The following is a 25,875-nucleotide window of genomic DNA, read 5'->3' as shown; positions in this document are numbered from 1 at the left end:
ACATTTTCTCCATCTCTTCCTCGCTCTCTGTTGTTTTTCTTACTTTCCAGCTCTTTCGTTGCCCATTCACACATTCTTATAGTTAATCGGATTAAGATCTCCGAAAGAGATTTGAACAAGATGATTAGTTTACTGCTCTGCCAACTCCGACTCATAGCGTGCCACACACAAACACAAGCGGTCACACATGGATCCGCGGGAACCGCCAGTGTGCTGGACCTGGGAAGGATCTCGTGGCGGTGGTTCTTGTACAAAAGAGGTTCAGAAACTGTATAACAGTAGGTGACAGAGAGGGAGTGTGTGTGTGTGTGTGTGTGTCTAGTATGAGAGAGAGTGAGCGAGAGAGTGGGGAGGAGGGAGGGTGAATGTATGAGAATTAAGTGCTGCTCTTTCATGCCCAGGTCTTCTTAGACACGCAGGGCGTCAAAAGCCCCTCTCACTCTGAAAAGACCCTTTAGAAATGCAGCACTAAGCTCTTAACACTGGAGACCTGACTCTGTCTCACAAACACACACACACACACACACACACACACACACACACACACACACACACACACACACACACACACACACACACGGATCCTGGGCCACCAGAGGTGAGAAAAACAGTCAAATTAAAAAAAGTTAGAGAAGAAAAACGTCTGCTGGGACTCTGACTCTCAACAATATTAAAACAGATAAATCTCTAATTCTGCCTCCTCTCTGTGCGTCACAGCCACAATCTGCTCAACATGATCACATCACTGTGTTTTATTCCAGTCAAACTCACAATTTAGTTATCGTCGACTTTTTGTGTTGCGAAACAACTGAATAAGCATTAAATAGGAATTAGCTTGTGGCTCGTATGGCTCATGTTTAACAAATCTAAGACTGTCGAGTATTTGGTGCGTTCCCATGTCGACCAAATCACCATAAAGATCGCAAAGTCATCAGTACTGACAACTTTACTGACATTGAAAATGTGTGACCACAGGGAGGGTTGCAGTTTCTGAACAATACAGCTACACAGTCCCAGCCATGGCATAAGTCAATGTTTTCAAAAAGCTCAATTTACCCAACTGCACCAAAGACTGGAGGCCTGTATTTTTTGTATTTCTTCCTCTGGAGAGAAATCTCAAATAGCTCAGCTTTGAGCCTGATAGACAACAGGTTAGAGTAGATACACAGGGAGAAAGCTGACAAATGGAGAGAGTGTTTTTTAGATTTGACAGAGCAGCATGAGGAAAAAGGACACAAGATTTTCAGTCACTGTACCTGTGAACATTATGTGGAAATATATAGCCTTTATGCAGAGGGCAGACATGTTGAAGTGTCCTTGAGCAAGACACTGCACCACAGACACTGAAGACATTGCTCCAGCATCTGTGTGTGTGTGTGTGTGTGTGTGTGTGTGTGTGTGTGTGTGTGTGTGTGTGTGTGTGTGTGTGTGTGTGTGTGTGTGTGTGTGTGTGTGTGTGTGTGTGTGTGTGTGTGTGTGTGTGCATTGTCATCTATCATCAGTCATCTATCAAACTGCAGACACACACACACACACACACACATTCATGCACTCGGGGCTCAGCAGGAGCCTCTTTTAATGAAGCTAACCTTCCAGTTCAGCGGATTTAGGCACAGGGGCAGAGGTGAGGGGTTAAATCTTGGGGAAGTCCGAAAACAAGACCAATTGAGGGAAGGAGGAAAAGAAAAGACACAGAGAGGAGTATGAAAAGGGAGAGATCGAGGGAGAGAACGCCACAGAAGCAGGAAACCAAAACGTGGGTGTGTGGGTGGGTGAGATGCCAACCAAGTGATTCAACTAAAGATCAAATTGAATCAGGTGCCTCGGCGCCAAACTCAGGAAGAAAATCCACTCTTAAATCTCTGAAAGTCAGTTCCCTGGTTCGATTTAAACTTAGTATTCACCCAATCTCCCTCTCTCCCTCTCCCTCTCTCTCTTATTCTCCCTCTCTCTGGTGGTCTGAGGGATGAATAGGGTTTAGAGTTGCCTCCTTCCACTTCCTTAAGAGCCCTACACTAACTCAAACTGCCGATCACATGTGTACGCAATATGCACGTATTAGGTCTGCGTACATTTCCCACTCTTGTCGTAGATCACAGGGACAGAGCTACGTGAAAAATCAATTTCCAATCATCTCAGTGCTTCAGAAGATAAATGTACGTCTCACACACACACACACACACGCACGCACGCACGCACGCACGCACGCACGCACGCACGCACACACACACACACACACACACACACACACACACACTACTCCACCTCTCTCCTCTCCTGTTGAGCTGAGTGACTTGCAGCGGAGTCGTGTGCTGTATGTTCCCAAGTGAACATGTTAAGTGTGTGAGTAAACACACTCTGGCTTAGATTATTTACTGTGCTCTGCCGTTTACACTGAGGTATGTGTGCAGCCTAAATGTAGACATACAAACTGTCAAACTATCAACTCTTCACGTATGACACATTAACACAGTTTGTGGTGATTTCTACATCCGATAGGCAGACATAGTGTGTGTGTGTGTGTGTGTGTGTGTGTGTGTGTGTGTGTGTGTGTGTGTGTGTGTGTGTAGGGTTAAGGAGCACTTTCAGAATATTTGTTTGGTTTTAGAGTTCCAGTGGTTAAAAGAGCACAGCTGCTTTCCAAACCCCCCTGGTCCTGTAAAAACAGTATCAGGATACACTCTGACTTGATTCAGACCAGCCGCCGTGTGTGTGTGTGTGTGTGTGTGTGTGTGTGTGTGTGTGTGTGTGTGTGTGTGTGTGTGTGTGTGTGTGTGTGTGTGTGTGTGTGTGTGTGTGTGTGTGTGCTCACATAAGAAGAAGCACACGCGTGTTTGTGTTGTGTGTGTGTGCCTGTAAAAAATCCTCCTTTTCATCTGCCTCTGTTTGTAAAGTCTTAGTCCAGGATCACTTTTCTGATCCCAGCATCACAGAATAATGCCTGATGTGCACTTACAGGCATGTACAGGTTCACATCTTAAAATGCTTTGCATGAGTTATTTATTAGACATTTACATTTTGTATTTACTCCATGGAATTATGAGCATAAACCAGATTAAGGGGAACATTTGAGATCTTCTTTCAACGCCTGTCACCCAATGTCTGCTGGCTCCAGCCTTCCTCCTTGAACGCTTACAGGGAAAGCGGTACAGACAATGTTTGGATGGATGATGTTTTCAAATGACTGTTTTGCTTAATAGTCCATAATCTAAAGCTGTTACATTTAGTGTAATTGGGGGAAAAAAAGGAACTAAGAAAATACTCACGTTTGAAAGGTTGGAACTAGAAAACATATTTAAGCCATTTTCATAATTGTGGCTTCTATTGGTCGACTATCAATTAATCGCTCCAGACGTGGATGCTAAAAGGCTAAGTTTGGATTTCAGTTGGACATGTCCCAGTTAATTATCCTCACCTATATTTACTAGTCTTCTAAACACCTCACTCTATAATTTTCCTTTAGATTTGGAAACAAATGATCACAGGTTTCGATGCAGCAGGTGGAAGCGCAGGTGATAGATGATACCTACGACTCTGATTATATGATCACTGACACAGGAATGTGAGGAATGTGGCTGGGCATTAGCCGTTAGCCGATTTTGCCTCGTGGAGGTCACTGCGACACAGTCGGGGTCAAGAGCTGGAAGGTCGGTGGTGAAAGGTCAAATAGTCCGTCTGGAACCTTGGTCTGTGTCGGCGGTAGACAAAACACACACACACACACGCACACACACACACAATCGAGCAGTACCTTTCCTTTTTCCAGTTAAGATGTTTCTCTGAAGTTGAGATGATGAAACGATAAAGTCTGATTTATTCAGTACCTGCATTTTACATCCCGTAATACATCTACATCCTGCGGGCAGCTGAATCCATTATTGTGTGTGTCTGTGTTTGTGTGTGTGTGTGCGTGCATGTGTGTCCTTCACTAAATCAAGTTGCTATACCAACCAGCGACAGCATGTGTTTCACTTGGCAGCAGATTTGATCTATGTGAGACACCTGGTCGTGCATGTGACTATATTTATGTACTAATGTGAGTGTGCGTGTGCGAGAACATTTATTAGCACACATGCGTGTATGTGTGTGTCAGTCACTGCAGTAAATTTATGGGTTTGTTTTTGTTTAGTTTTTTTTACTGTATCCCAAGCTGCAGCTTAGTTAAAGTGGCTGAACGCTAAATCTCTGTAAACCCCAGTGATCATACTCACACACACACACACACCCACACACACACACACACACACACACACACACACACACACACACACACACACACACACACACACACACACACACACTCATCCATCACTCACTCCTTAAAAGCAGAGGAAGGTGGTGGCGGGGGTGATGGAGAGATGAGTGGGAGTAATGAGAGGAGGAACGGAATGCTGGAAGCGGAGGTCACTAGTGCCCCCTACAGGTTCTTTAATAATTCAAACCCTCTTATTACTGACTTGGATGGATGCTCAGAGCAGACAATTGAATTGCGTCTGGCTCCAGCTACGTGGACACTTGTCAGGGGAAGTGTTTTTTTTGTGTGTGTCACTGAGAGATGAATAGAGACAACTGATTATATTTGGCGAAGGAGTGCTCTGTGTGCAAAGAACTCAATTTTGCTGATGATCCGTCTGGCTCTGAAGTTCCCCCGGTGCATTTTGAAGATTACATCAAGTACTTGTGCTGCAACGCAAGTGGCTCGGTGACAGCTTGGCTTAACTCTCTGCCACCTTTTTTTTTTTTTCTCTCTTTCTCTTCTCCCCCTCGTTCTTCTCTACATCTCTCTATCTGTCCAGTGATCTCAGCGAGAACCAGATCCAGGGGGTCCCAAGGAAAGCCTTCAGGGGAGCTGTGGAGATCAAGAACCTGTAAGTGGCATCGTGCGTGTGTGTGTGTGGTGTGTGTGTGTGTGTGTGTGTGTGTGTGTGTGTGTGTGTGTGTGTGTGTGTGTGTGTGTGTGTGTGCGCGTGCAAATACGTGTCTCGCCATGTTTGCAAATGCGCATAACCCCTGTGTGGTTGTGCATCAATATTTCATTGTGTTAAATGTCATGTGCCTCCTGTTTGCTGTATTGACTGGCACTGCTGCTCATTAGCAGCCCTGTGTGTGTGTGTGTGTGTGGGTGTGTGTGGGTGTGTGTGGGTATGCAATGGACGTCAGTAGCATTTGTGTTGTTTTTCTCTTTGCTTTGCCTCAGTCATGGTTCCGATGATTAAAGATAATTGTTGGTCATTTTGCAGGTAATTGCCCAGCAGTAATTCTATAAATATGGATATTTACAGTTATTTTGCTGCATCCTGGGTTTTTTTGCACATCAGATAATTTATTTTGAAATGTCTTGCAATTATTTTAAAAGGACAGGACAGAGTGTGTTTGCTTGTGTGTTGTGTGTGTGCTTCTGTTTAGGGGGTAAAGAGTGGTGGTTTTACTACATTAATGTGGCCCTTTATATCGGTGTAAATGGTTTGAATTTAGGGTTAGGATTAAGTTTAGGTCAAGGATGAGGCATTACATTTGTAGGGGTTATGTTCAGGGGCTAGATAATGCATTTTGCCAATGAAGGGTCCCCGAAGAATAGTTTAAGACAAGGTGGTGTGTGTGTGTGTGTGTGTGTGTGTGTGTGTGTGTGTGTGTGTGCGTGTGTGTGTGTGTGTGTGTGTGTGTGTGTGTGTGTGTGTGTGTGTGTGTGTGTCCCTGAGCACACATTAGCATGCGGGTGACAGCACATGATTTACTGTCCTTATGTCTTAATTAAATTGTTTCAGCAAAGCGATTCTGAGAAAGGGGGGGTGGGGAGAGAAGGGCGAAAGAGGTAAAGAGCAGCGCATACAAATGAGACGTCAGATTGAGGAGAGCAGGAAGAGGGAATGGATCCAGAGATAAATACAGGGAGAATTACATCTGCACAAAGAACAAAGAGCTCAGGAGACAGAAGTAAAGCGGAAGAGAAAGTGAGCGAGTGAGGTAGAGAGCGGTTGTTGATGACTTTGTTCGGCGGAGTTGATGCATATTCATCTGTGGCTGGCTGTGCTATAAGACACCTTTACATCTTTACCTCCTTTTTTCTTTCTTTTGTGTGTGTGCGTGTGTGTCTGCAGCCAGTTGGACTACAACCACATCAGCTGTATCGAGGATGGAGCTTTCCGAGCATTGCGTGACCTGGAAGTGCTGTGAGTACCTGTTTATTCAGTTGTCCCGCTGTAACGGCAGAGGAGGGGTGGATGAAGAACACTAACAGCAGTGGGATATGGAGCGGCTAATATCCTCGTTGACCTTTAAAAGACTGCATTGCCTGTGCAGCACTTGGAAACTGGACGCTCTCATATATAAATTCAGATATTTCACTTAATGCATGGCTCCGTGACCATTATATATGGTTCATTAAAAAGGTCACCATGTCATTAGTGACACTAAACAGACGTCTATTCTGTCCTAAAGTCAGTAATGATGACGGTCTTAATGACAGATGTGAATTTTCATCATATTGTGATGTAAGTGCAGGTAGCTTTAGTTCCAGGTCAGTATATTAGATGCAGAGTTTCGTTCACTGTTAATTAACTAGAAGCAACACAATATTATACTTTAAATGCTGAGCTGAGTGACAAGTCAGATCAACTTCACTGACACCTACATTTTTTAACATTAATTGTTCCACTGTTCATTCAGAAATGCTTGTTCTCGTTAGGTAACCAGAATCAATGGGGACAGGCACAAGGAAGATAAGAAGCTGAACTGTAGGGGAGGAGAAAAAAACGTTGTGTAGTTATCAAAGAAATATTTGGAGTTAGGGCCTTTGCACATTAAAGGCGATCTGAATAAATGACACGAAATAGCGAATAATTTCGGAAGCGAATTTCAACGTTGCTCAATTTAGCAAATTAATTATAGGATCAAATTGAAATATTGCAACTCGATGATGATCTGATTGTTTTATTTATGGGGTACAACCAATGAAGAGAGGAGAACTTGGTGAGTTTCACTGGTTCAGCTTAAACTGTACCACAACCTCTTCAGGACATATTTCAGGATGTTCGTGGGAATGTTTGAAGAACGGCTGCAGCAGCTGGCACCAAGATCACAGGTTATACTTGAGTATTTGATTTGACGAAAGTCCTATATGTTTGGAAACTATCCCAGTTGTGCGCATTTGGTTCATTTATTTTCTTCAACAGGAAGATCCAAGTAGGCTACATCATATCGAACACAACAATAACTGTGAGCAATGGCTAAAGACAAATATATTAAATAAGTCGACGAATAAACTTTTAATCTGACTGGATAGAGGAGGAAGTTGTTTTTCTTCTACTATTACTGCTTCAAATAACATGCATTCTGATTGGTTAGATGTCGGAAGCAAAAACTAGGAAAAGTCGATTCACATTTCTCCTGCCTCAATCACTTCAGTCGTCATTTTATCACCTCCTCCGTCGCCTTCTCTCTTTTCTGCATTGCAGTCATTCCAGTTAAAGTAACTGTTGTTCGACATTTATTAGCCTCTGCCTCGATTCTTCGTAGAAACATAAACCAGGTTTAAGTCACTTCTCTATTTCTGTGTGCAACAAATTTCCCGGAAAGGCTTCACTGAATCTAAGTGGGATGTTGTTTTCTGATCTTTTCTCTCCTCAGCACCCTCAACAACAACAACATCAGCCGACTGTCTGTGGCCAGTTTCAACCACATGCCAAAGCTCAGGACCTTGTAAGTGACACCACAGAGTATTTGGTTCACACTGCGGACCTGAGCAGGGGGATTTCTCTCATCCGTCTCTAGTTGTACAATTAATTGATCGACCTGGAACTTCCACCTCTCTCCCCCTCCACTCCCACTCCCCTTCCTCAAATATATCATCACTCCATCCCTCAACACCTGGTCTAACCACTTGTCGATCCCCTCTCCTCCCCATCCCCTCTCATCCCTCCGCCTCCTCCTCTCTCTCCCCCAGTCGCCTGCACTCCAACAACCTGCAGTGTGACTGTCACGTGGCCTGGCTGTCGGAGTGGCTGCGACAACGCCCCCGTCTGGGTCTTTACACGCAATGCATGGCCCCCCCACACTTGAGGGGACACAACGTGGCAGAGGTGCAGAAGAAGGAGTTTGTGTGCACAGGTAGGGGAGGTGATGATGTGCTAATGTGTGGACTGTTTGATGTGTTGTTTGCTTCTTGACTTACATCCGCTTGCTGTCTGACTGTGGCAAAAAAACATCCTTTGCTTTGTTTCGTTTGCTTTTTTCTTACTGTCCTTTGCTCACGCTTTTCAAGATGAAGACGAAGGCAAGTACTCATCTTCCATTTCTTGGCATTGCATCAACCTTGCATTTGATGTAATATGAAGAGTTTCTTTCTAGCATATTTTAGATAAAAGAGCAGCCAATGCAAGAGCACAAATGACACTTTTGACAGGCAAGGACGCTGTCACATTAAGGGAAAGCATCTCTCTCCCACCTGCCCACTTGCTATGCTCTGCCTGCTGCTTCCCACTTTGATTTTCCTCCTTCGCCTCTGGGAGTCACATCAACCATCACCTGTTATCCATGGATATCATTGGCCCTTTGTCTCTGTGTAGGTCACCAGTCGTCCTCGTCCTCGTCCTGCAGTGTGTTACAGTGCCCGGAGTCGTGCACCTGCAGTAACAACATCGTGGACTGCAGAGGGAAGGGACTGACAGAAATACCCACCAACCTGCCTGAAACCATTACTGAGATGTAAGACACGCACTCGTATAATGAGACACACACACACACACACACACACACACAAACCTCTTTACTACTCTACATGCATATACATGTGCTCCTGCACAAAAACTCCTGTACTCACACTTGGTGCGGTGATATTTCCCTTGTTCTTTCCCCACGCACTTCTCCATCTCCTCTTCTTTTGTCTCTCTCCACTTCTCTTTCTGTGCAGTAGAATAAAACCACACGTCTGTGAAATGAGAAAGCCTGGTCATGCAGCTCTTCCCTGCTTAAGAAAATAATAAAGGGATGAGGGAGGAAGATTCAAAGGATTAATCTGAAGGACAAGAAAGATCATATCTCTATTTAAATGGAGCATCGAGAGGAGAGGAAGGATCACAGCAGGCACGTTTAAAATGACAAAGTATCAGTCAGCGCTATAGACCTGAGACATAAGATTTAAAGAGATAGATAACCCAAAAATGAAAATTCGCTCTTTATCTACTCAGCACTATGCCGATGGAAGGGTGGGGGAAGTGTTTGAGTCAACAAAACACTTTTGGAGCTTCAGGGGTAAACAGCGTTGCAGCCAAATCCAATACAATTAAAGTAAATGGTGACCGATTCTTAAAAGGCCTCCATTCTGCTCCTGTGGTGTCATCCAAGTGTGCGTAAGCCCCGACATTCAAATTCGACTCGAGGCGGCGCCATGTACACCGTGGGTAATACGTCAATGTCAAACGCACACCGTCTACCAACCAATCAATGTCAAGTAGAGGTAGACGTAGGTGATGACGACAGGATGTACATATGTCATACAAAAGTCTTAAGTCCACCCCCTAAATCTAAATGTGAAACTAAAACTAACCGGATCAAATATAAACAATGCAACCAAAAAAACAAAGACACGACTAAAACATGATTTAGGACATGACCTTGACCTGAGACTTGACTTAAGACCAGCTGTGACTTTAGAGAGGAATTCAAACTGTGGTTGATTCATCTGAGACCAGAGACGCGTGTCGTGTCACCACTGATTTAAGAGTTGGCTTGAGACTGATGCTGTGACAGGACTTGGCAGCTTGACTTGGACAAGTGAGGTTACAGGAGACACTCGCGTTGAAACCTGCTTTGAAAAGACTTGACTCGACGGCGGGAAGGGTCGAGCTGAACAGAGGAGAACAGCAAACGAAAAACAAACTCATTTTAGGGAAATGCTTCACAATCAAGTGCTTGGTTTGCAAATCATGTTCCGCCGCCTTTCTTGTCACGGTGACTGAACATGTGAAATGTTTAGAGAACGTTTGTTTTGGTCTGTTTTCCCTTTTGTATCCCCCCCCTCCTCTCTCTCTCTCTCTCTCTCTCTCTCTCTCTCTCTCTCTCTCTCCCTCTCTCTCCTGGCTTGATTTGTTTGGGCCTGACTGACGCGGAGTCTGACTGGCACTTAATGGAACACTGCCCAGATAGTTGCGTGTTTGTGTGTGTGTGTGAGTGTGTGACTGTACACATGTTAAAAAGGGCAAAAGATCAAAGAAATGTGACAGACTTTGGCAGCGGTCATCAAAGCGTCTTATCTGGAAATGTTCCCCTCGGCCGGAGGCCCCGGGAATGAACCGCAGTCAGCGATACAGCAGAGATAGCTCAGTGATAGGGGAATGTTAATGTCTTTCCTCAATGGTCTGCGTGTGTGTGTGTGTGTTTGTTCCAGCCGACTGGAGCAGAACGCCATCAAGGTGATCCCAGCTGGAGCCTTTTCTTCGTATAAGAAGCTGCGCAGGATGTGAGTAGATGAAGAGACACGTGTATTGTTCAGCCTGTCAACTGTCCCCAACAACCTCTGTTCCTGTCCTGTTTGTGGCCGTCGTTGTGTTTCGCTCCCTGTGTCGTTCCCTCCCTCACTGACTCTGTGTCTCTCTCTTTCTCGTTTCCTTTTTCTTTTGCTCTCTTCTTCTCAGAGATTTGAGTAACAACCAGATATCGGAGCTGGCCGCGGACGCCTTCCAAGGTCTGCGCTCCCTCAACTCTCTGTGAGTACTGCGTGACATGTTTGTATTTACAGTAAGAGGCAGTTTACGCAGAACAGACAAAATATCGCAGTACAACCCTTTTAATCTCGTGAGGAAAATCGAATTCTTCTCAAATCTTTAGCCCGCCTCAAAAACTGTTTGTCTCACCCTCAAATTCATTTCTGCAGTGTTTCTATAAAAAAGAAACACTGTAACTTAGGAACCTTTCGCAAAGAAATCATCTGAGTGCTTGTATTTCTTGCCCTATTGGATTTCATTTATAATTTTTGGGGAAAGAAATAATGACCAAAATCGTACAGCCAAATCTATGAAAAAGAAATATCCTTTAATTTTAGCACATTTGCAGTACAAGTGAAAAAACCAACGCACCAGGTCAAAACCAGAACACCATTTTCAAACCATTTTAGATGCACTTTTGGCGTCTTCCTCCTCAGCTTGACTCTCTGGTCAGAACGTCTGCTTTGCGTGTGAAGCTGTGTGCAGGAAGATGGAGAGAGGCAGCAGAAGAGCAAGGGAGAGAGAGAGGAAGAGAGGAAGAGAGGAAGAGAGAGAGATGTAGAGTTATTTCATGAAGGAGTTATATTAAGGTCTCGTCTCTCCAAAGTCAATAATTCATAAATGCTGAATTGCTGAATGGTGGCTTTTGCCACCTCATTACACATTCACCACAGAGAGAATGGGACACACACATTCATGCTGACACACCACATACAGTATGGCTTTCACATTAAGCTGCAGCGTGTGCTCGTTGTGTGTCAGTGTTTTAGTTTGAAAGGATGTAAATGAGCCATCGAGCCTGTGTGTGTATCCACATATGTGTCTGTAATGATTTCTCTATTTTGAATTTATTCTTGTTTTTTAGCCAAGACTTTAGCTCGAGGTGTCTGATGTTGAAGTTCATACTCAGTACTGCCGCTGCATACGCTAACAGGGATTATAAAGACTCCTTCACACACGTTATTTGTTCACGCTCCTCCAAAGCGTCGGCGGCTGCGCGGCTCAGGGAGGCCTGCATGGGCACCGGCACTGCGGAGGCACACTGGTTTATGAGATGGAAAACCACAAGCAGCTGAGGGTTTTCACTGAAACACGAAGCTGCAACGGAGTTTTTAAAAATGTTGGAAGATTTTTGCAACTATAACAAAATACTAGTACTAAATATTTATTAGCTCTTTTTATTGTCCTTTTAAAAATGTCTCGATGTAGCGGTCTACGCTAGTGGGTGTGTGTGTGTGTGTGTGTGTGTGTGTGTGTGTGTGTGTGTGTGTGTGTGTGTGTGTGTGTGTGTGTGTGTGTGTGTGTGTGTGTGTGTGTGTGTGTGGGGAAGGGGAGCAGAACGGTACGTGCTAATAGGTGATGTGTGCGAGAGACAAATGAAGCGTTCATTCCCCACATCGTGTGTTTCCCAACCTCAGGTCTCTCAGGGACAGCCACTCAGCACGATGAAATAAAAGCCAATCTGAAACACATGTCTTTAGACTGCCTACATATACAACTCAACTCAGCGTGGAGCGCAAAGATGAACGATAACTCTGTGTGCGTGTGTGTGTGTGTGTGTGTGTGTTTGTGTGTGTGTGTTTGCGACTAAGGTATTTGTTGGGCCAGGCGGTGGCAGCCTCGGCCGTGACCTGTTTGTGTATGTAATCTGATGTATTTATAAAAAGCATTTCTCTGATAACTGTGTACATTCCTCACACTGCAGCCACAGCAGGATTTATGTGGGAATTTGTTCATTTTGACATTTCGATGAAAAGTGTTCACAACACATTATTCTTCATATCCTGAGTGTTTACATGCAGCCAGGTGTTGGCACCAAGTCAGAGTCAGTGTTTGGGCTGCTATCGTTTTAACCCTAGAGGGTCTTATCTCATTCTTATCCTTTATTTTTGTATTTCTTACAAATCATTATCTATGATTTATTTTTATATATCATAGTATTTTTAACAGCCTTATTTTTATGCTGCCTTCGTGTAATACCTGCAGGAGTTGGACGCACTGTGAAACCTCCCATTAGTCTAATTTGGTCAAATTTAGCTCTAATTTCCAAGATGGTTTCACCCGTCATTAAACGAGAAGTCACATCGGATAAGTTGCTGAAGTGTGATGTTTTTATCGCGTTACGTATTTGTGTATGCAGTGGTGGAAAGTAATTACGTTTTATGAATGTTTATATTACAGCTTAATTTGATTTCAAACTGATTAATGAAGGCTTTGCAGCCATTTTGCTCCAGATTTGGACACTTGTGAGTTTGGCTGAGATATTGTAGCTGTCAGACGTTTGAGATAACTTTTCCCACAGGCTGCTCATAATTAATGCCTGTTACATGAACGCAGCGTTTGTCACTGGATAACTGTCAGACACTTTTTTTTACCACTAACAAAATATTAATTTTATCTTATAATTGATTCATCTCTATCATAGTAAATATTCATCTAGCCTGGAAGTTAGACAATAACCCCCCGGAATATTTTAGCACTGGATATGTTGAGTGTTAATATTAATATAGTATCATTGTGTAATATAAGTGGATTTATTCATGACTTATTAATGCAGTGTTTGTTCTCCACAGGGTACTATATGGGAACAAGATCACTGAGATCTCCAAAGGACTGCTTGAGGGACTATTTTCTCTGCAGCTATTGTGAGTAGACACACACTAACACACACACGCACACGCACACAAGTTAGTGGCAGCTGAGAGTTCACAGTTTCAGCTCATTGATATTCTGCTTGAAAGTTCTTAGCTAAAAAAATGTCATCAGAGTGGACACATCATGGTTAAAATCCATCATCGCTGACCTGTAACATTTGAAACGCTCATCCAAGAACGATAACAGAACAAGCCTTCATTCTCCATCTCTCTCTCTTTCTCTCTGTCTTTCTTTCTCTCTCTGTCGCTTCCTTCTTTCAGGTTACTGAATGCCAATAAGATAGCGTGTCTGCGAGTGGATGCATTTCAGGACCTCCACAACCTCAATCTGCTCTCGCTCTATGACAACAAGCTCCAGACCATCGCCAAGGGAACTTTCGCCTCGCTAAGAGCCATTCAAACGCTGTACGTGCACAAACACACATACGCACACTTTAAAGCGGTTGCAAGCAATCATCCTGAGTCAACAACTGTGATATAAGTGATACATATCCATTCATCCAACCATTATCTATACTGCTCATCTATTGAGGGTTGTGGGGCAGCTGGAGCCAATCCCAGCTGACATCGGGTGAGAGGCAGGGTACGGCAAGGCTGACATATAGAGACAATCAACCATTCACGCTCACATTTCAAGTCTCCAATTGACCTAACCCCAATCTGCATGTCTTTGGACTGTGGGAGGAAGTCGGAGTACCCATAGCCCTGCTCTGCACCGGACCTCTGCCTCGAGCAAACCCACATAGACATGAGGAGAACAGGCAAACTCCACACAGGAGGCCCTGGCCAACAGATATACTTTAAAATGGCCTTCGTTATGTTTTTTATAGATTTTTTTTGTCGATAGTCAAAACATAGATAGGTTACTTTCACTTGTGAGTTACCTGGTAACAGAATGTAAAGTAGAAATATTGATGCTGTGTAACCAGCAACTAAATATACCCAAACATTCCCAAAAGCTTATGTGTGTTTTTTTGTGTGTGGTCTGTGTCCATGGTTGTGTGTGATGTGTGTGTTGGATCAGTCACTTAGCCCAGAACCCGTTCGTCTGTGACTGCCATCTGAAGTGGCTGGCTGACTACCTGCAGGACAATCCCATCGAGACCAGCGGTGCTCGCTGCACCAGCCCGCGGCGGCTCGCCAACAAACGAATCGGACAAATCAAGAGCAAGAAGTTCCGCTGCTCAGGTATAAACGCACACGCTCGCACACACAAACACAAACACACCACCTTATATACACACACCAATTCTTTTTATTTCTTACTATCCACACATGCACACACGGATTGATGTTTCGTACAATATCCTCTCCTGTGTTTTCATTTTGTGTTTTCCTGCTGAGATTTTCCCTCGGCCTCTCTTTACTAACCTCAACTCTCTTTTTTGAGCATCTCTTATTCTTACACACACACACACACACACACACACACACACACACACACACACACACACACACACACACACACACACACACAGTACTTTCGTCTTTAGTCCATCCTTTTGTTCTCATGTTGTTCTTCACTTACAATTTCTCTCTCTCCCCATTAGCTAGAGAACAGTATTTCATTCCAGGTATTGTACACTGAGCATGTGTGTGTGAGTGTGTGAGAGAGTGTGTGTGTGTGTGTGTGTGTGTGTGTGCAATACACGTTTTGTTCACTCATGGTGCACGGATGCTGCCCACGTGCACACTCTTGACACTAGGAGTGACTTGCCTTGACTGACACCTTTTGGATGCTGAAACATTTTCTTTTAATGAACTGATGCACATCATTATGCATCACGTCCAACCAGGCAGCAGATAATCACGCTCTTGTCCTTGCACCGGCTTTTTGATGGTAACCGTAACCTTGACGATGGAGCAGGGGTTGGGAACCTGTTTCCTATCAAGGGCCATTTCAATTTTTATAACACCCTTCGCAGGCCGTTCTAAATTATTCAACACATATATCACACTAACGTCTGTAATGTGACGGCTGGAACGGCTTCTCTCGACTTCTGATGTGAGATGGTATTGATGATGATGATGATGATGATGATGATGAAGATAGTCACAGATGGTTTTAGCCAATACTACTTGCTCAAACACATTCGGCAGTACCATACATGCCTTCCAAAGAAAGTAATTCCTCTGTCGTGCAAACTAGATAGTCATCACAAATATGTAACAGCCCAGAGAGAAAAACTGAAATCCTTCTTGTGTTGTCCGTCATTGTTTTTTCAATATTTTGTGCCATACCAGTAATCTGCTCTGCGACGATTCGTGAAGACAAACTTTGCACTTTTGGTTGGAGCAGCGCCACAGTGGCAGCGAGGTTGTGTTCACTAGTTCTCATTCTGAATGAGGTGTTAGCCCTTTAGTAATTAGCTCTCTCACCAGAATGTGGTCTTGTGAAAGCTGCTTGTTGGCCACACAAACTCCAGAGTCACTTGTCCTTGCATCTCATCGAGCTAGGCTGCATGTTTCTAGCTGTTGCAATGCTTTAGATTTTCATCACTGCAAACAAGTCTTTTACTTTTGCAAAAAAACGTTTCCATGACCGATGCTTGTGACAGCTACACTGTTCTCGTACCGATTCGGGGTCCTGATCAAATGCTCCCGTGGGTCGTATATGGCCCAGACACTGAAGTTACTCACTCCTGCGATAGCTCAGGTCGCTGTCAATTGGATACTGAACGTGTAAAACTCCGTATAAATAAATGTATATTGGTATAGAGATTACAGTGACTATATTCAACACTCTCCTCCTTGTTTCTTAGCACATCTAATGATAGCTAATGCATGAGCGTGTGTCCGCGAGCATCTGTCTGTTTCGCCCACTACAGAACATCAAAAGGTCACACCGTTACCATGCTCAGTGGGGTGCTGTAAAATATGTAAATCAGACATGCATATGAGATCAGTAGCAGGGCTAAAGGCGGTCATTACCACAGCTGCACACAGAGAAGGCATGGTGTGTGCATGTGTGTGTGTGTGTGTGTGTGTGTGTGTATGTGTGCGTGTGTTTGCGCAGTCATTAACTCTGAAACTCACCAGGGGGACAGAGGTTTCAAAGCCCTGTTACCACATATGGGGCAAAGCTGAATAATTTACGATCATTTGCAGCTGAAAAGTTGAATAAACATATCTCGCATTATGTGAGACAACCTTGATATCGGGCCTTAGATCAATTTATCTAAAATCACGTAGCGTAATTTGTAGATTATATATCTCCCTCGAACCAAATGGCTTCGGTCGTGTGAATGAATCTTCTGAAATGATTGATGTAAAAAAAACATGCACAAAGAAGCAAAATTATGCTGGAATGAGGAATAAAAACTTTTCTGTTCATCGCTGTGGTTTAATTTGTGCACAATCCCCCCAAAAAATACGTTTGCATCAGTCGTATTTCACATGAACGAGGCGGATGAAAGTCGGATGAAAGTGCCCAGCACCCTGTGTCATCTCGCGCCAGCACGCTTCTCACTATTCACAAGTCATTACCTCTTTAAATGAACCTCTGCCCGGGGACTCAACTCGAAGAAAATTGCAGCGTCTTTTTATGGGTTTTCATCATTTTCTCTCCTGTTATATTAAACGAGTGAAATCCCTTCTTCTTTCTCCTACTGCCTCTCTCACACACTCAAGGAGTACACCATGTCGGCTGTAAGTAACACACACACACACACACACACGTGGTTTCACCGTCAACTTCCGAATCCCTCACCTTTCGTCCCTGAGCTGGCCTCTGACCTTTGACCTCTACCACAGTGACCTTGAACCCTCCTGTGACCCCTCGTGTCTGTTTGCAAACTACAAATGAAATTTACACTTAAGCACATAATGGTTTGTGTAATTCTATCTGTGTATGATTGTGTGTGTGTGTGTGTGTGTGTGTGTGTGTGTGTGTGTGTGTGTGTGTGTGTGTGAGTGTGTGTGTGTGTGTTCCTCAAAGTCAGGGCTTCTCTTGCCATTCAGTGCTGCTGTAACTCTCCTCCCACTGCTCCTGCTCTCCTGTGATGTGTAGAAAATGTCTTTAGATGTTCCTCGTCTCTCCTCTTTTTTTTAATTCCCTCCTTCTCCTGCTCTTTGTTGATCACTTTACGGGCCCGTCTGATCTTATCCTCCTCTCATCCTCCTCTCATCCTCCTCTCATCCTCCGCTCTCCTAATTTCAATAGATACATTTTCTAAAGTCAACCACCTCTCTTTTCCTCGTGCTTCTCATCCTTCATCTTTTCCTTTTTCTCTCATACTGCTCTCCTACCCTGCTCTCTCCCACCTCTCCTGCCCACAGCCTAATTTTCTTCTCCTCTTCTCTTTTCCCATTCCCTCCTCTACTCCTCCTCTAAACTCTTCTCTCGTCCGACTCGCCTTCTCTCATATACTTGCTCCTCTCTTCTGTCCTCCCCTCCCTTCTTGTTCTCTCCTTCTCAAACTCTCATGTACTTCTCTCCTCTCCTTCTCATCCTCTCATTTCCTCCTCTCCTACCCTTCATCTCCTCCTCTCACCTTCTCCAATCCTCACCTTCTCAAAGCTTCTTCTCCTTCCTGAACCCTCCCCTGATCTTGCACCTCTCTTCTCCTCCTCCTCCTCTCCCCTCCACCCTTCCCATCCCTGTGTTCCAGCGGAGGAGCAGTCAGTCAGCAGGTTGTTCCTTTGTGCTTGATCTAACCATGTGGCTGCCAGGTTCCGATAGTGGAACATGGTTCTGTCAAGCACCATGGAACGGCCCTGCGAAACCCTGCAGCATGGCCAAGACGCAAGAGACAGCGATCTCCTGTCACCCCAGCAACCTCTGTGTGTGTGTCTGTTTGTGTGGGAGAGAGAGAAAGGGAGAGTGTGTGTGTGTGTGCAGTTTGATAGATGACTGCCCGGGTGTGTGTTAGCATTTTTCTGCTGTGATTAGATTTTTGATGTTCTCCTGTTTGTGCTGTGGTTCCTAACACTAACAGTCACTTTGCCGTCTGACAGGACAGAGAAACTCCAGTGTTTCTTCTCGTGCGTGTGTGCCTGTATACATGTCTCCGTCTTGACAGTTTGTATGTCTTGTGGACTTGGCTGCCTGACGCTCATGAGTTATGTTGCATATGATCATAATCAGCAATGTTTTTCGAACATCTTTGGTTCATTTGGACAAACCCCCCGCTCCTGACCTAAAGCAGCACAGCCCGTCTGCAATGTCTCAAAATTCCCTTGTTGTGTCACGACCTTAACTTTGGCCGTTTGCAGAGTTTGTGTTGGAAGCCGTAACGGTAAACGCTGGGACTGGGTTTGTTTGCGTGGCGAGGGCGTGCACTGACACTGTGGCTGTGATTGTGAACAGGTACTGAGGATTACCGCAGCAAGCTCGGAGGGGACTGCTTCGCCGACTTGGCCTGCCCCGAGAAGTGTCGCTGCGAGGGCACCACGGTCGACTGCTCCAACCAGAAACTCACCAAAATACCAGATCACATTCCCCAGTACACCGCAGAACTGTGAGTCAAGCTGGATTTGTGTGGCATAAAAGCATATCTGTGCGTCGACCTTCATCTTCTCCTCCTCTGTCTGTATTTATTCAATTGTTCTCTCTCTCTTTGTCTCGGACCACCTCCTCTCTCCTCTGTTCTCAGGCGCCTCAACAACAATGAATTCACTGTGCTGGAGGCGACGGGGATCTTCAAAAAGTTGCCTCAGTTGAGGAAGATGTGAGTCAGACGTGTTGTAAACGTAACATGTGGTTGAAAGTCGAACTCAGGTCACACAGAAAAAAATATGATTGTAAACATGAATTGAAAGTGAACCATGTGTATTTCTCTGTGTAATCCTAACTCCCTCCTCACTACTCCTATCTTTATTTTCCCCTCTTGCTGCCTTTGTCCTCGTCTCGTCCTCTCTACATCTTTCTTCTCTCTCGTTGTCACTCTTTTCATCCTTGCTCCACTCTCATACCTTCCTTGCTCCTGCTTCCCACTCCCCGCAGTAACCTGAGCAATAACCGTATCACTGACATAGAGGAGGGGACATTTGAAGGAGCCTCAGGGGTGAACGAGCTGATTCTCACCTCCAACAGACTGGAGAACGTACACCACCGCATGCTGAAGGGACTGAGTGGCCTCCGCACACTGTGGGTACACACACAAAATGCATATGTGATCTAATTATCATGTCATGAATGCATAATATTCAAATACACTCTGCACTCTGTAAAATGTGAACACAGCTTTACAATCCATGACAGAGTATTAGGGCCATGTTGAAGAAAAAAACTGAGAATAAAGTCGTAATATTACGAGAATAAATTCAAACTTTTTTTAGGAAATAAGCTGCAAATTTCTTACAAACGATTTACAAACTTTATTCTTGTAAAATAAAAATAAAATCTCAAGGTTTAAGCTTTCTCGTAAATTACAATTATAATTACTAACTTTATTCTCTATGTCTTTTATTCTTGTTAAATTATGACTTTTTTCTTGTAACATTATTACTTATTCTCATATAATTTTTTTCAACATGGCACTAAAACTCTGTCGTAATAATCTCATAAATATATTTTTTTGTATATTTAATCACTTTTTCTTCTCTGTCTCTCTTTGTGTGTGTGTGTGTGTGTGTGTGTGTGTGTGTGTGTGTGTGTGTGAGTAGTATGCTGAGGAGCAATCGTCTCAGCTGTGTGAGTAACAGCAGCTTCGTGGGGTTGAGCTCGGTGCGTCTCCTGTCGCTCTATGACAACCAGATCACCTCTATGAACCCTGGAGCCTTCGACACACTGCACTCCCTGTCCACGCTGTGAGTACACTCACACTAAAGTAGGAAAATATAAACACACATTATGTGTCTCTAAGACCTCCTCTTCGTTCTGCAGAAATCTTCTGGCCAATCCCTTCAACTGTAACTGTCACCTGGCTTGGCTCGGCGATTGGCTGAGGAGGAAACGCATCGTCACTGGTAACCCTCGCTGCCAGAGCCCTTACTTCCTGAAGGAGATCCCCATCCAGGACGTAGCTGTCCAGGACTTTGCCTGTGAAGATGGTGAGACGGCCCACAATTCTCTGCAACACCTGTAGCTCTGACACATTTTGTCTTAGTTTTCGTCCAAACTTTTCCATTTTCTTTTCCATCATCTGTATGTTCATTCGTCCTCACCAGGTAACGATGAGAACAGCTGTTCTCCGGTGCTGAGGTGTCCCGCGGAGTGCTCCTGTCTGGACACTGTGGTGCGCTGCAGCAACAAGGGGCTCAGCACGCTGCCCAAAGGCCTCCCCAAAGAGACCACTGAGCTGTGAGTTTAGAACCAACACAACATGTATCACAAACTGGTTTAACGATCATAGAAAGGCCCGTATACGAGATGCTGCCTCACTGGAGACATTTCATTACTGTCCTGTGAAAACAATGTGTCTCACTGCTGGTGGTGTTTCACTGTCTTCTGTGGGGAATGTGATTCTGCTCATATTAACAAAGACTTAATTAATGCGCAGGATTATTAAAGAAATGTCACACAGGGAAGGAAATAGGATCTCATTCATGCATGTAGGTATGTGTGTATTTGTGTGTGTACTTGTATATCTATCTTTGTGACTATCAAACCATACAGAGCGAGGACAGATTGGTCGGTTCTCACAACGTCAATGGGCCGTTTGAGGGTCAACACTTGATTTCAGGGTTAAGGTTAGAATTGTAAGGGTTTGCGTTTGTGGTTAGGCAATTAGTTGTAATGGTTATACAGGCAGTATATACGGCCACTAGGGGTCCCTCAATCAAAACAATATTAAACGATTTCGATTTATGACATCGTGAGGCAGCGTGGGATCATGGGTGTTGTTGTCTTCCCCACCATTACATTTAAAAATCTCCCTGATGAAGCTCAGGCACAAATCATGTTAACGGATGAGGTCACATATTAAAGTTTTACAGGAAATGGTGATGATTATTCGTGATCCATCACTGGCTGGCAGATTGTTTTTCATACATCGTACGTCAGTTACCCCAGAAGTTACAGCAGAGATGGACAAAGCCAAAAAGCTGATATGTCAATTAAGCGGCGACCAAAATGAAACATCCCGTTACCTTGAATAAAATTGGGTGTTTATACATTGTTGGAAACATTTTGGATAATGTCAGTACACAAGTCAGCAAAATATATAACATAGGTCAAGTTATTTTTAGACATTTTAATGAAGAAATGTTCCATATTGTATCTTAAAGGTTAGAGTAAGTGGCAAGGGAATGCGTTATGTCCCCACAGAGATATAAGTGCGTGTGTGTGTGTGTGGTGTGTGTGTATGTGTGTGTGCGTGCATGTGTGGCTGTACTGTATTAGGATGCCAGTGGGGATATTAAACTCCAGTGTTTATTATGGCTCGCGCCGTAATGACTGCTCACACTGCTGGAGATGAGGAATTTCCCACACGGTTAAATAACTTCATTTTCTCCCGTCTCATTTTCTCTCTCTCTCTCTCTCTCTCTCTCTCTTTTTCCAATCCTCCTCTTTCTTTATTTCTCCTCTGTTTTCCACACCACCTCTCACTCCGTGCCCTCCTCTCTCGCCCTCTGTCTCTCAGGTACCTGGATGGTAACCACTTCACTCAGGTTCCTGCGGAGCTCTCCGAATACAAACACCTAACGCTGATGTAAGTCTCACCCACAGAGGACAGACATCACACACTCACACGTCCAGAATTACACAGTTATAATGAAGACCGTGACTTGGCCTGTGTTTCCTGCTCTCTGCTTTTACGAAGACTGACACTAACTGTCAGAGTCTGTGCTCTATCACTTTCGATTGGACCTGGTTTGGCCCTGATGTGGGTGTGATATTGGACTAAAGAAAATGCAGCACTGCACATGCTCTCTGTATGTGTGTGCGTTTGTTTACGCATGTGTGTTTTATGTATCTATTATTGTTTCCTTTTCAGTGACTTGAGTAACAACCAGATCAGCACATTGTCCAACCACAGCCTCAGTAACATGTCCGAGCTGCTTACCCTGTGAGTTTGGCTTTATCAGTCCCTTTGCAAAGTGTGTGTGTGTGTGTGTGTGTGTGTGTGTGTGCGTGCGTGCGTGCGTGCGTGCGTGCGTATGTGCGCGTGTCTGTTATTGTTATAGTGTGTGTAATTCACTAATGCACAAAACAAAGATGCCCTCAATCAAATAATGAATTGAAGTAGAATGGCACTCAGTAAAGTGATCATCAAGATCCATGAATTATGAAAAATTATTATTGAAAAACAGCCTATTTCCCAATGATGAGAAAGTGAAAAACAAATCCTGGATTCACACTAAAATGTAACGGGTTCCCTCCTGACCCACACCACATCCTTCCAGCAAGATTTGTGCTAATCTGTCCTTAAGCTTTTGTTTAGTTCTGCTAAGTAAACAGACAAAAAAACAAATGCAGACGTAAACATGGTTGAGGTAACCAGGACTTCTTCCATAATTTTAGTTTTACCAAAGGACCAACATTTTGGTGACTGGGGCTAAAAAATAACGCCTGCGCAAGAGGATTTGGTTTGTGCTTATAAGAGATGGATATGTTTGCTGTGTGTGTGTGTGTGTGTGTGTGTGTGTGTGTGTGTGTGTGCTTGTGTGTGTGTGCTTCTGAATGGATAAATGCATTTGTTCCAGCAAGTGTGATGAATTGTGTGTCTGTTTGCTCGACTGCATTGCTCAGTGAAGTCATAAAGCTGTGATATGAAATACCTTGCTGCGTTTAAAGATATCGTGAAAAGGGATTTCTGCATTTGTCTCCATGCCAACATGCTTGTTCTGTATGTAAAGAATCCTCAGCTACAACCGTCTGCGGTGTATCCCAGTGAGAGCGTTCGATGGACTCAAGTCTCTACGTCTGCTGTGAGTATCCGTCCCGACCATCGTACTGACTGATGCTAAACAAACGATCCAGACTTTTAACATCCAGGCTATCTTCTATGTTTCTGATCCCTCTTCATTTCCTCTTCATCCTCTTGCCTCGGCGTAGGTCTCTCCATGGTAACGACATATCACTGATACCAGAGGGAGCTTTCAAAGACCTGTCATCACTCTCCCACTTGTGAGTAATGTAAAACCACTCTCATCACTCTTCATGTCTGTCTCTGATTTGAGTGTCTACCTCTCTACGTGCCACAGCATTGCAAAACAATATCACGAGTGTTTTTCTCATCATCTGAAATGGAAATATCTGTTCAGTGATGCTTGTTTGTAAACTCATCAAACAAAAGAACGAAGCTGATCGTCTAAACCCGCTCCCTCTCTCTGTCCCCTTCACTTAGAGCAGTTTACACCTGGATCCTGTTTATGCCTCTCTTTTGTCTATAGCATTGGCAATTTGCTTTTGAAATTAAACTGTGGTGTTGGTATATATTAGGAAAGGGTAGCCTCCTCTTCTGTGCAATTTCCCAGTCATTCGCGGCTGCAACAGCAAAACAGTCTTTTCTAAATAATAGATTTAGGGATTTTGTAGAAAATTTCCTAAATTGATTGTTCTGCAAAAATGGGTTTACAGCACGAAACACCCACACATCAGCAGAGAAGAATCCAGTGCAGAGACTGAAGCCTTTGAACAATATTCAGATATGCAACAAACAGTATAACATGGGAGACATGGTCCAAAACTAGAGGGGCACTCAGAAGAGTACATATCTGCACCAGGGCCTAAAAGTGTCCTTATGAATACAAATAAATAATTATCAGTCCATTACACATCACATTCTCATCAAGATCCATGAAATATTTGTACCAACATTGAATGGGCTCTTCTCTGACCGTAAGCACATCCATTAACCAACAGAAACAGACGGAAACATAACCTCCTTGATGAAGGTAATGCTAAACCAAGGAAATTAACACCTAAAAGATGTTTCATACAATAAACAAGTATTACCTATTTATAAGCAGTGTGAGAGGGGACATTTGTTATATGGGGGCACACAAGTGTTGCCTGCTGGTGGGAACACGGTGAGGGAATAGTTGTGTCTGCCGGGGGGTCGCTCACCAGGATCAGCACCATGGATAGAGCCTGCGACAGGCTTCTGCTTTTTGTCTGTTTTTCAGATGATCTAAACTGCACACGACAGAAAATGAGTCTATTACTTTAATGTCCATTTCAAGCCTGCAATTGTCTCTAACTTCCTTCTTGACCACTTTAAGTAATAAGTTCAGTTAGAGACACTTACATGAAGGAACTGTCGGTTTATCACAAATGGTCCTACAGTTAGATTCGGCTCTTTGGGGAAGTTCTGACAGAATCCAAGCAGCAATTTGTCACAGCTCAAACCGACAGGTGGAGAATCAGGTGACCAGGAAACGCTGAGGTTACTGCAGGGCAGCTGGGGGGGGGGTATCTGAAATGAGAGGGCAGTTTGTGAAAATGGCAAAGGGTAATGAGTAACTCAGGGCAAAACATTAATGGACTGTGACACACTGATGATTCTGCTGAGAGAGCTGTAGTCCCCCATAATAAGTACATACAAGAAAGATAAAGTGTAACTGTTCGCCAGAGAACATGGTGGACAAAAGATTCAGCAGTGAAACTGAGAGCAGCTCGATACACCTGCATGAATGTGACTGGTTATTAGTAGCCAACTAGCTAATGAAGCAGCCAATCAAAGTGGAGAATGAATGAATCAGCTGAGTGTGACTTTAGTGACAAAACGCAAAAAAATTATGTTCCTCCACGCCGGCGTTAACCAGTGACCCGAGGCCTTATGTTTTCACCCTGTGCGAATTTCTTCGAATTTAGTTTAAAAAACCGTTCACTTTGACTCAAAGGTGAACTGATCAGAATTTGTTGGTCAAAGGTCAAAGGTCACTGTGACCTTGCGAAAGCCCTCTTTCTCTCGTGAACGTGTTTTCTAAGAACGCCTCAAGAGAATCCTTGCAAATTTGGCACACATGTTCACTTAGACTCACGGATTAAGTGGTTCGATTTGGGGGGTCAAAGGTCAAAGGTAACAGTCACAAAATCCCAAAACATGCGTCTGGCCTCTTGAACATGATATCTTAAGCCTGCCTATCGAGAATTTTAGTTTAGTTTAGCTTAAACAGAATCAAATATGATCTGATTCCGATTTCAGTGATCAAAGGTCATGGTGGTCTCATATGAGTCTGGAAAAAAAACTGCACTGTTGGCGGAGGCATAGAACTGTAGGGTGGTAATTCTAGTTTACCTTAAAAAGAAGAACAAACTCATCTTAGACTTAGAGCAAGAATATATAGAGCATCTGCTCAAACTTTGTAATTGTGTACTGTGTAATTTAAGTGTAGCACTAACATTCACTTGACAGGGAAGTAACACAGTTTCTGTGACGTGTTTAAAGTGTGAGAAACACAACACTAGTGTCAGCATGAGACAGATGATCCCCGTCATTACAATCACAGCTATTTGTTGTGGAAATAAACCCCAGTTTCACATTTAACTCATCAGTGATGTGTGGCTCAGTCTGTGAGTATTTAGACACATTTTCTCTTCTTTTTGGCTCAGTTCTCCAGCTCAGTTGATCTGAAAAGAAACAGTGACTCATGCAGATTTTCCCTGTGTAGTCTGTTAATATGTCTGAACA

The 25,875-nt window shown here is 43.9% G+C and overlaps 1 protein-coding gene across 16 annotated transcripts in view; it reads left to right on the top strand.

Moving 5' to 3' along the window:
* The window catches only part of slit2 (slit homolog 2 (Drosophila)), an 88,707-nt gene that overhangs the window by 49,462 nt on the left and 13,370 nt on the right, over positions 1-25,875 (top strand). For 5 of the 16 annotated variants that reach the window (XM_035174810.2, XM_035174802.2, XM_035174831.2 and 2 more), the window contains 23 exons: positions 4,797-4,868; positions 6,099-6,170; positions 7,627-7,698; positions 7,943-8,106; positions 8,261-8,272; positions 8,565-8,703; positions 10,385-10,456; positions 10,632-10,703; positions 13,274-13,345; positions 13,616-13,759; positions 14,379-14,542; positions 14,905-14,928; positions 16,985-17,002; positions 18,663-18,813; positions 18,949-19,023; positions 19,299-19,442; positions 19,961-20,104; positions 20,181-20,347; positions 20,465-20,597; positions 21,880-21,948; positions 22,234-22,305; positions 23,096-23,167; positions 23,295-23,366. In XM_035174810.2, coding sequence (XP_035030701.1) covers positions 4,797-4,868; positions 6,099-6,170; positions 7,627-7,698; positions 7,943-8,106; positions 8,261-8,272; positions 8,565-8,703; positions 10,385-10,456; positions 10,632-10,703; positions 13,274-13,345; positions 13,616-13,759; positions 14,379-14,542; positions 14,905-14,928; positions 16,985-17,002; positions 18,663-18,813; positions 18,949-19,023; positions 19,299-19,442; positions 19,961-20,104; positions 20,181-20,347; positions 20,465-20,597; positions 21,880-21,948; positions 22,234-22,305; positions 23,096-23,167; positions 23,295-23,366 — 2,196 coding nt within the window. The remainder of the gene's footprint in view (positions 1-4,796; positions 4,869-6,098; positions 6,171-7,626; positions 7,699-7,942; positions 8,107-8,260; positions 8,273-8,564; positions 8,704-10,384; positions 10,457-10,631; positions 10,704-13,273; positions 13,346-13,615; positions 13,760-14,378; positions 14,543-14,904; positions 14,929-16,984; positions 17,003-18,662; positions 18,814-18,948; positions 19,024-19,298; positions 19,443-19,960; positions 20,105-20,180; positions 20,348-20,464; positions 20,598-21,879; positions 21,949-22,233; positions 22,306-23,095; positions 23,168-23,294; positions 23,367-25,875) is intronic. The other 11 variants (XM_035174822.2, XM_035174874.2, XM_035174906.2 and 8 more) reach the window with 6 other exon arrangements.

This window comes from Hippoglossus stenolepis, chromosome 2 (genome assembly GCF_022539355.2).
Source record: "Hippoglossus stenolepis isolate QCI-W04-F060 chromosome 2, HSTE1.2, whole genome shotgun sequence".
NCBI classification, from domain to species: Eukaryota; Metazoa; Chordata; class Actinopteri; order Pleuronectiformes; family Pleuronectidae; genus Hippoglossus; species Hippoglossus stenolepis.
This window is presented reverse-complemented; position numbering and strand designations above follow the sequence as displayed.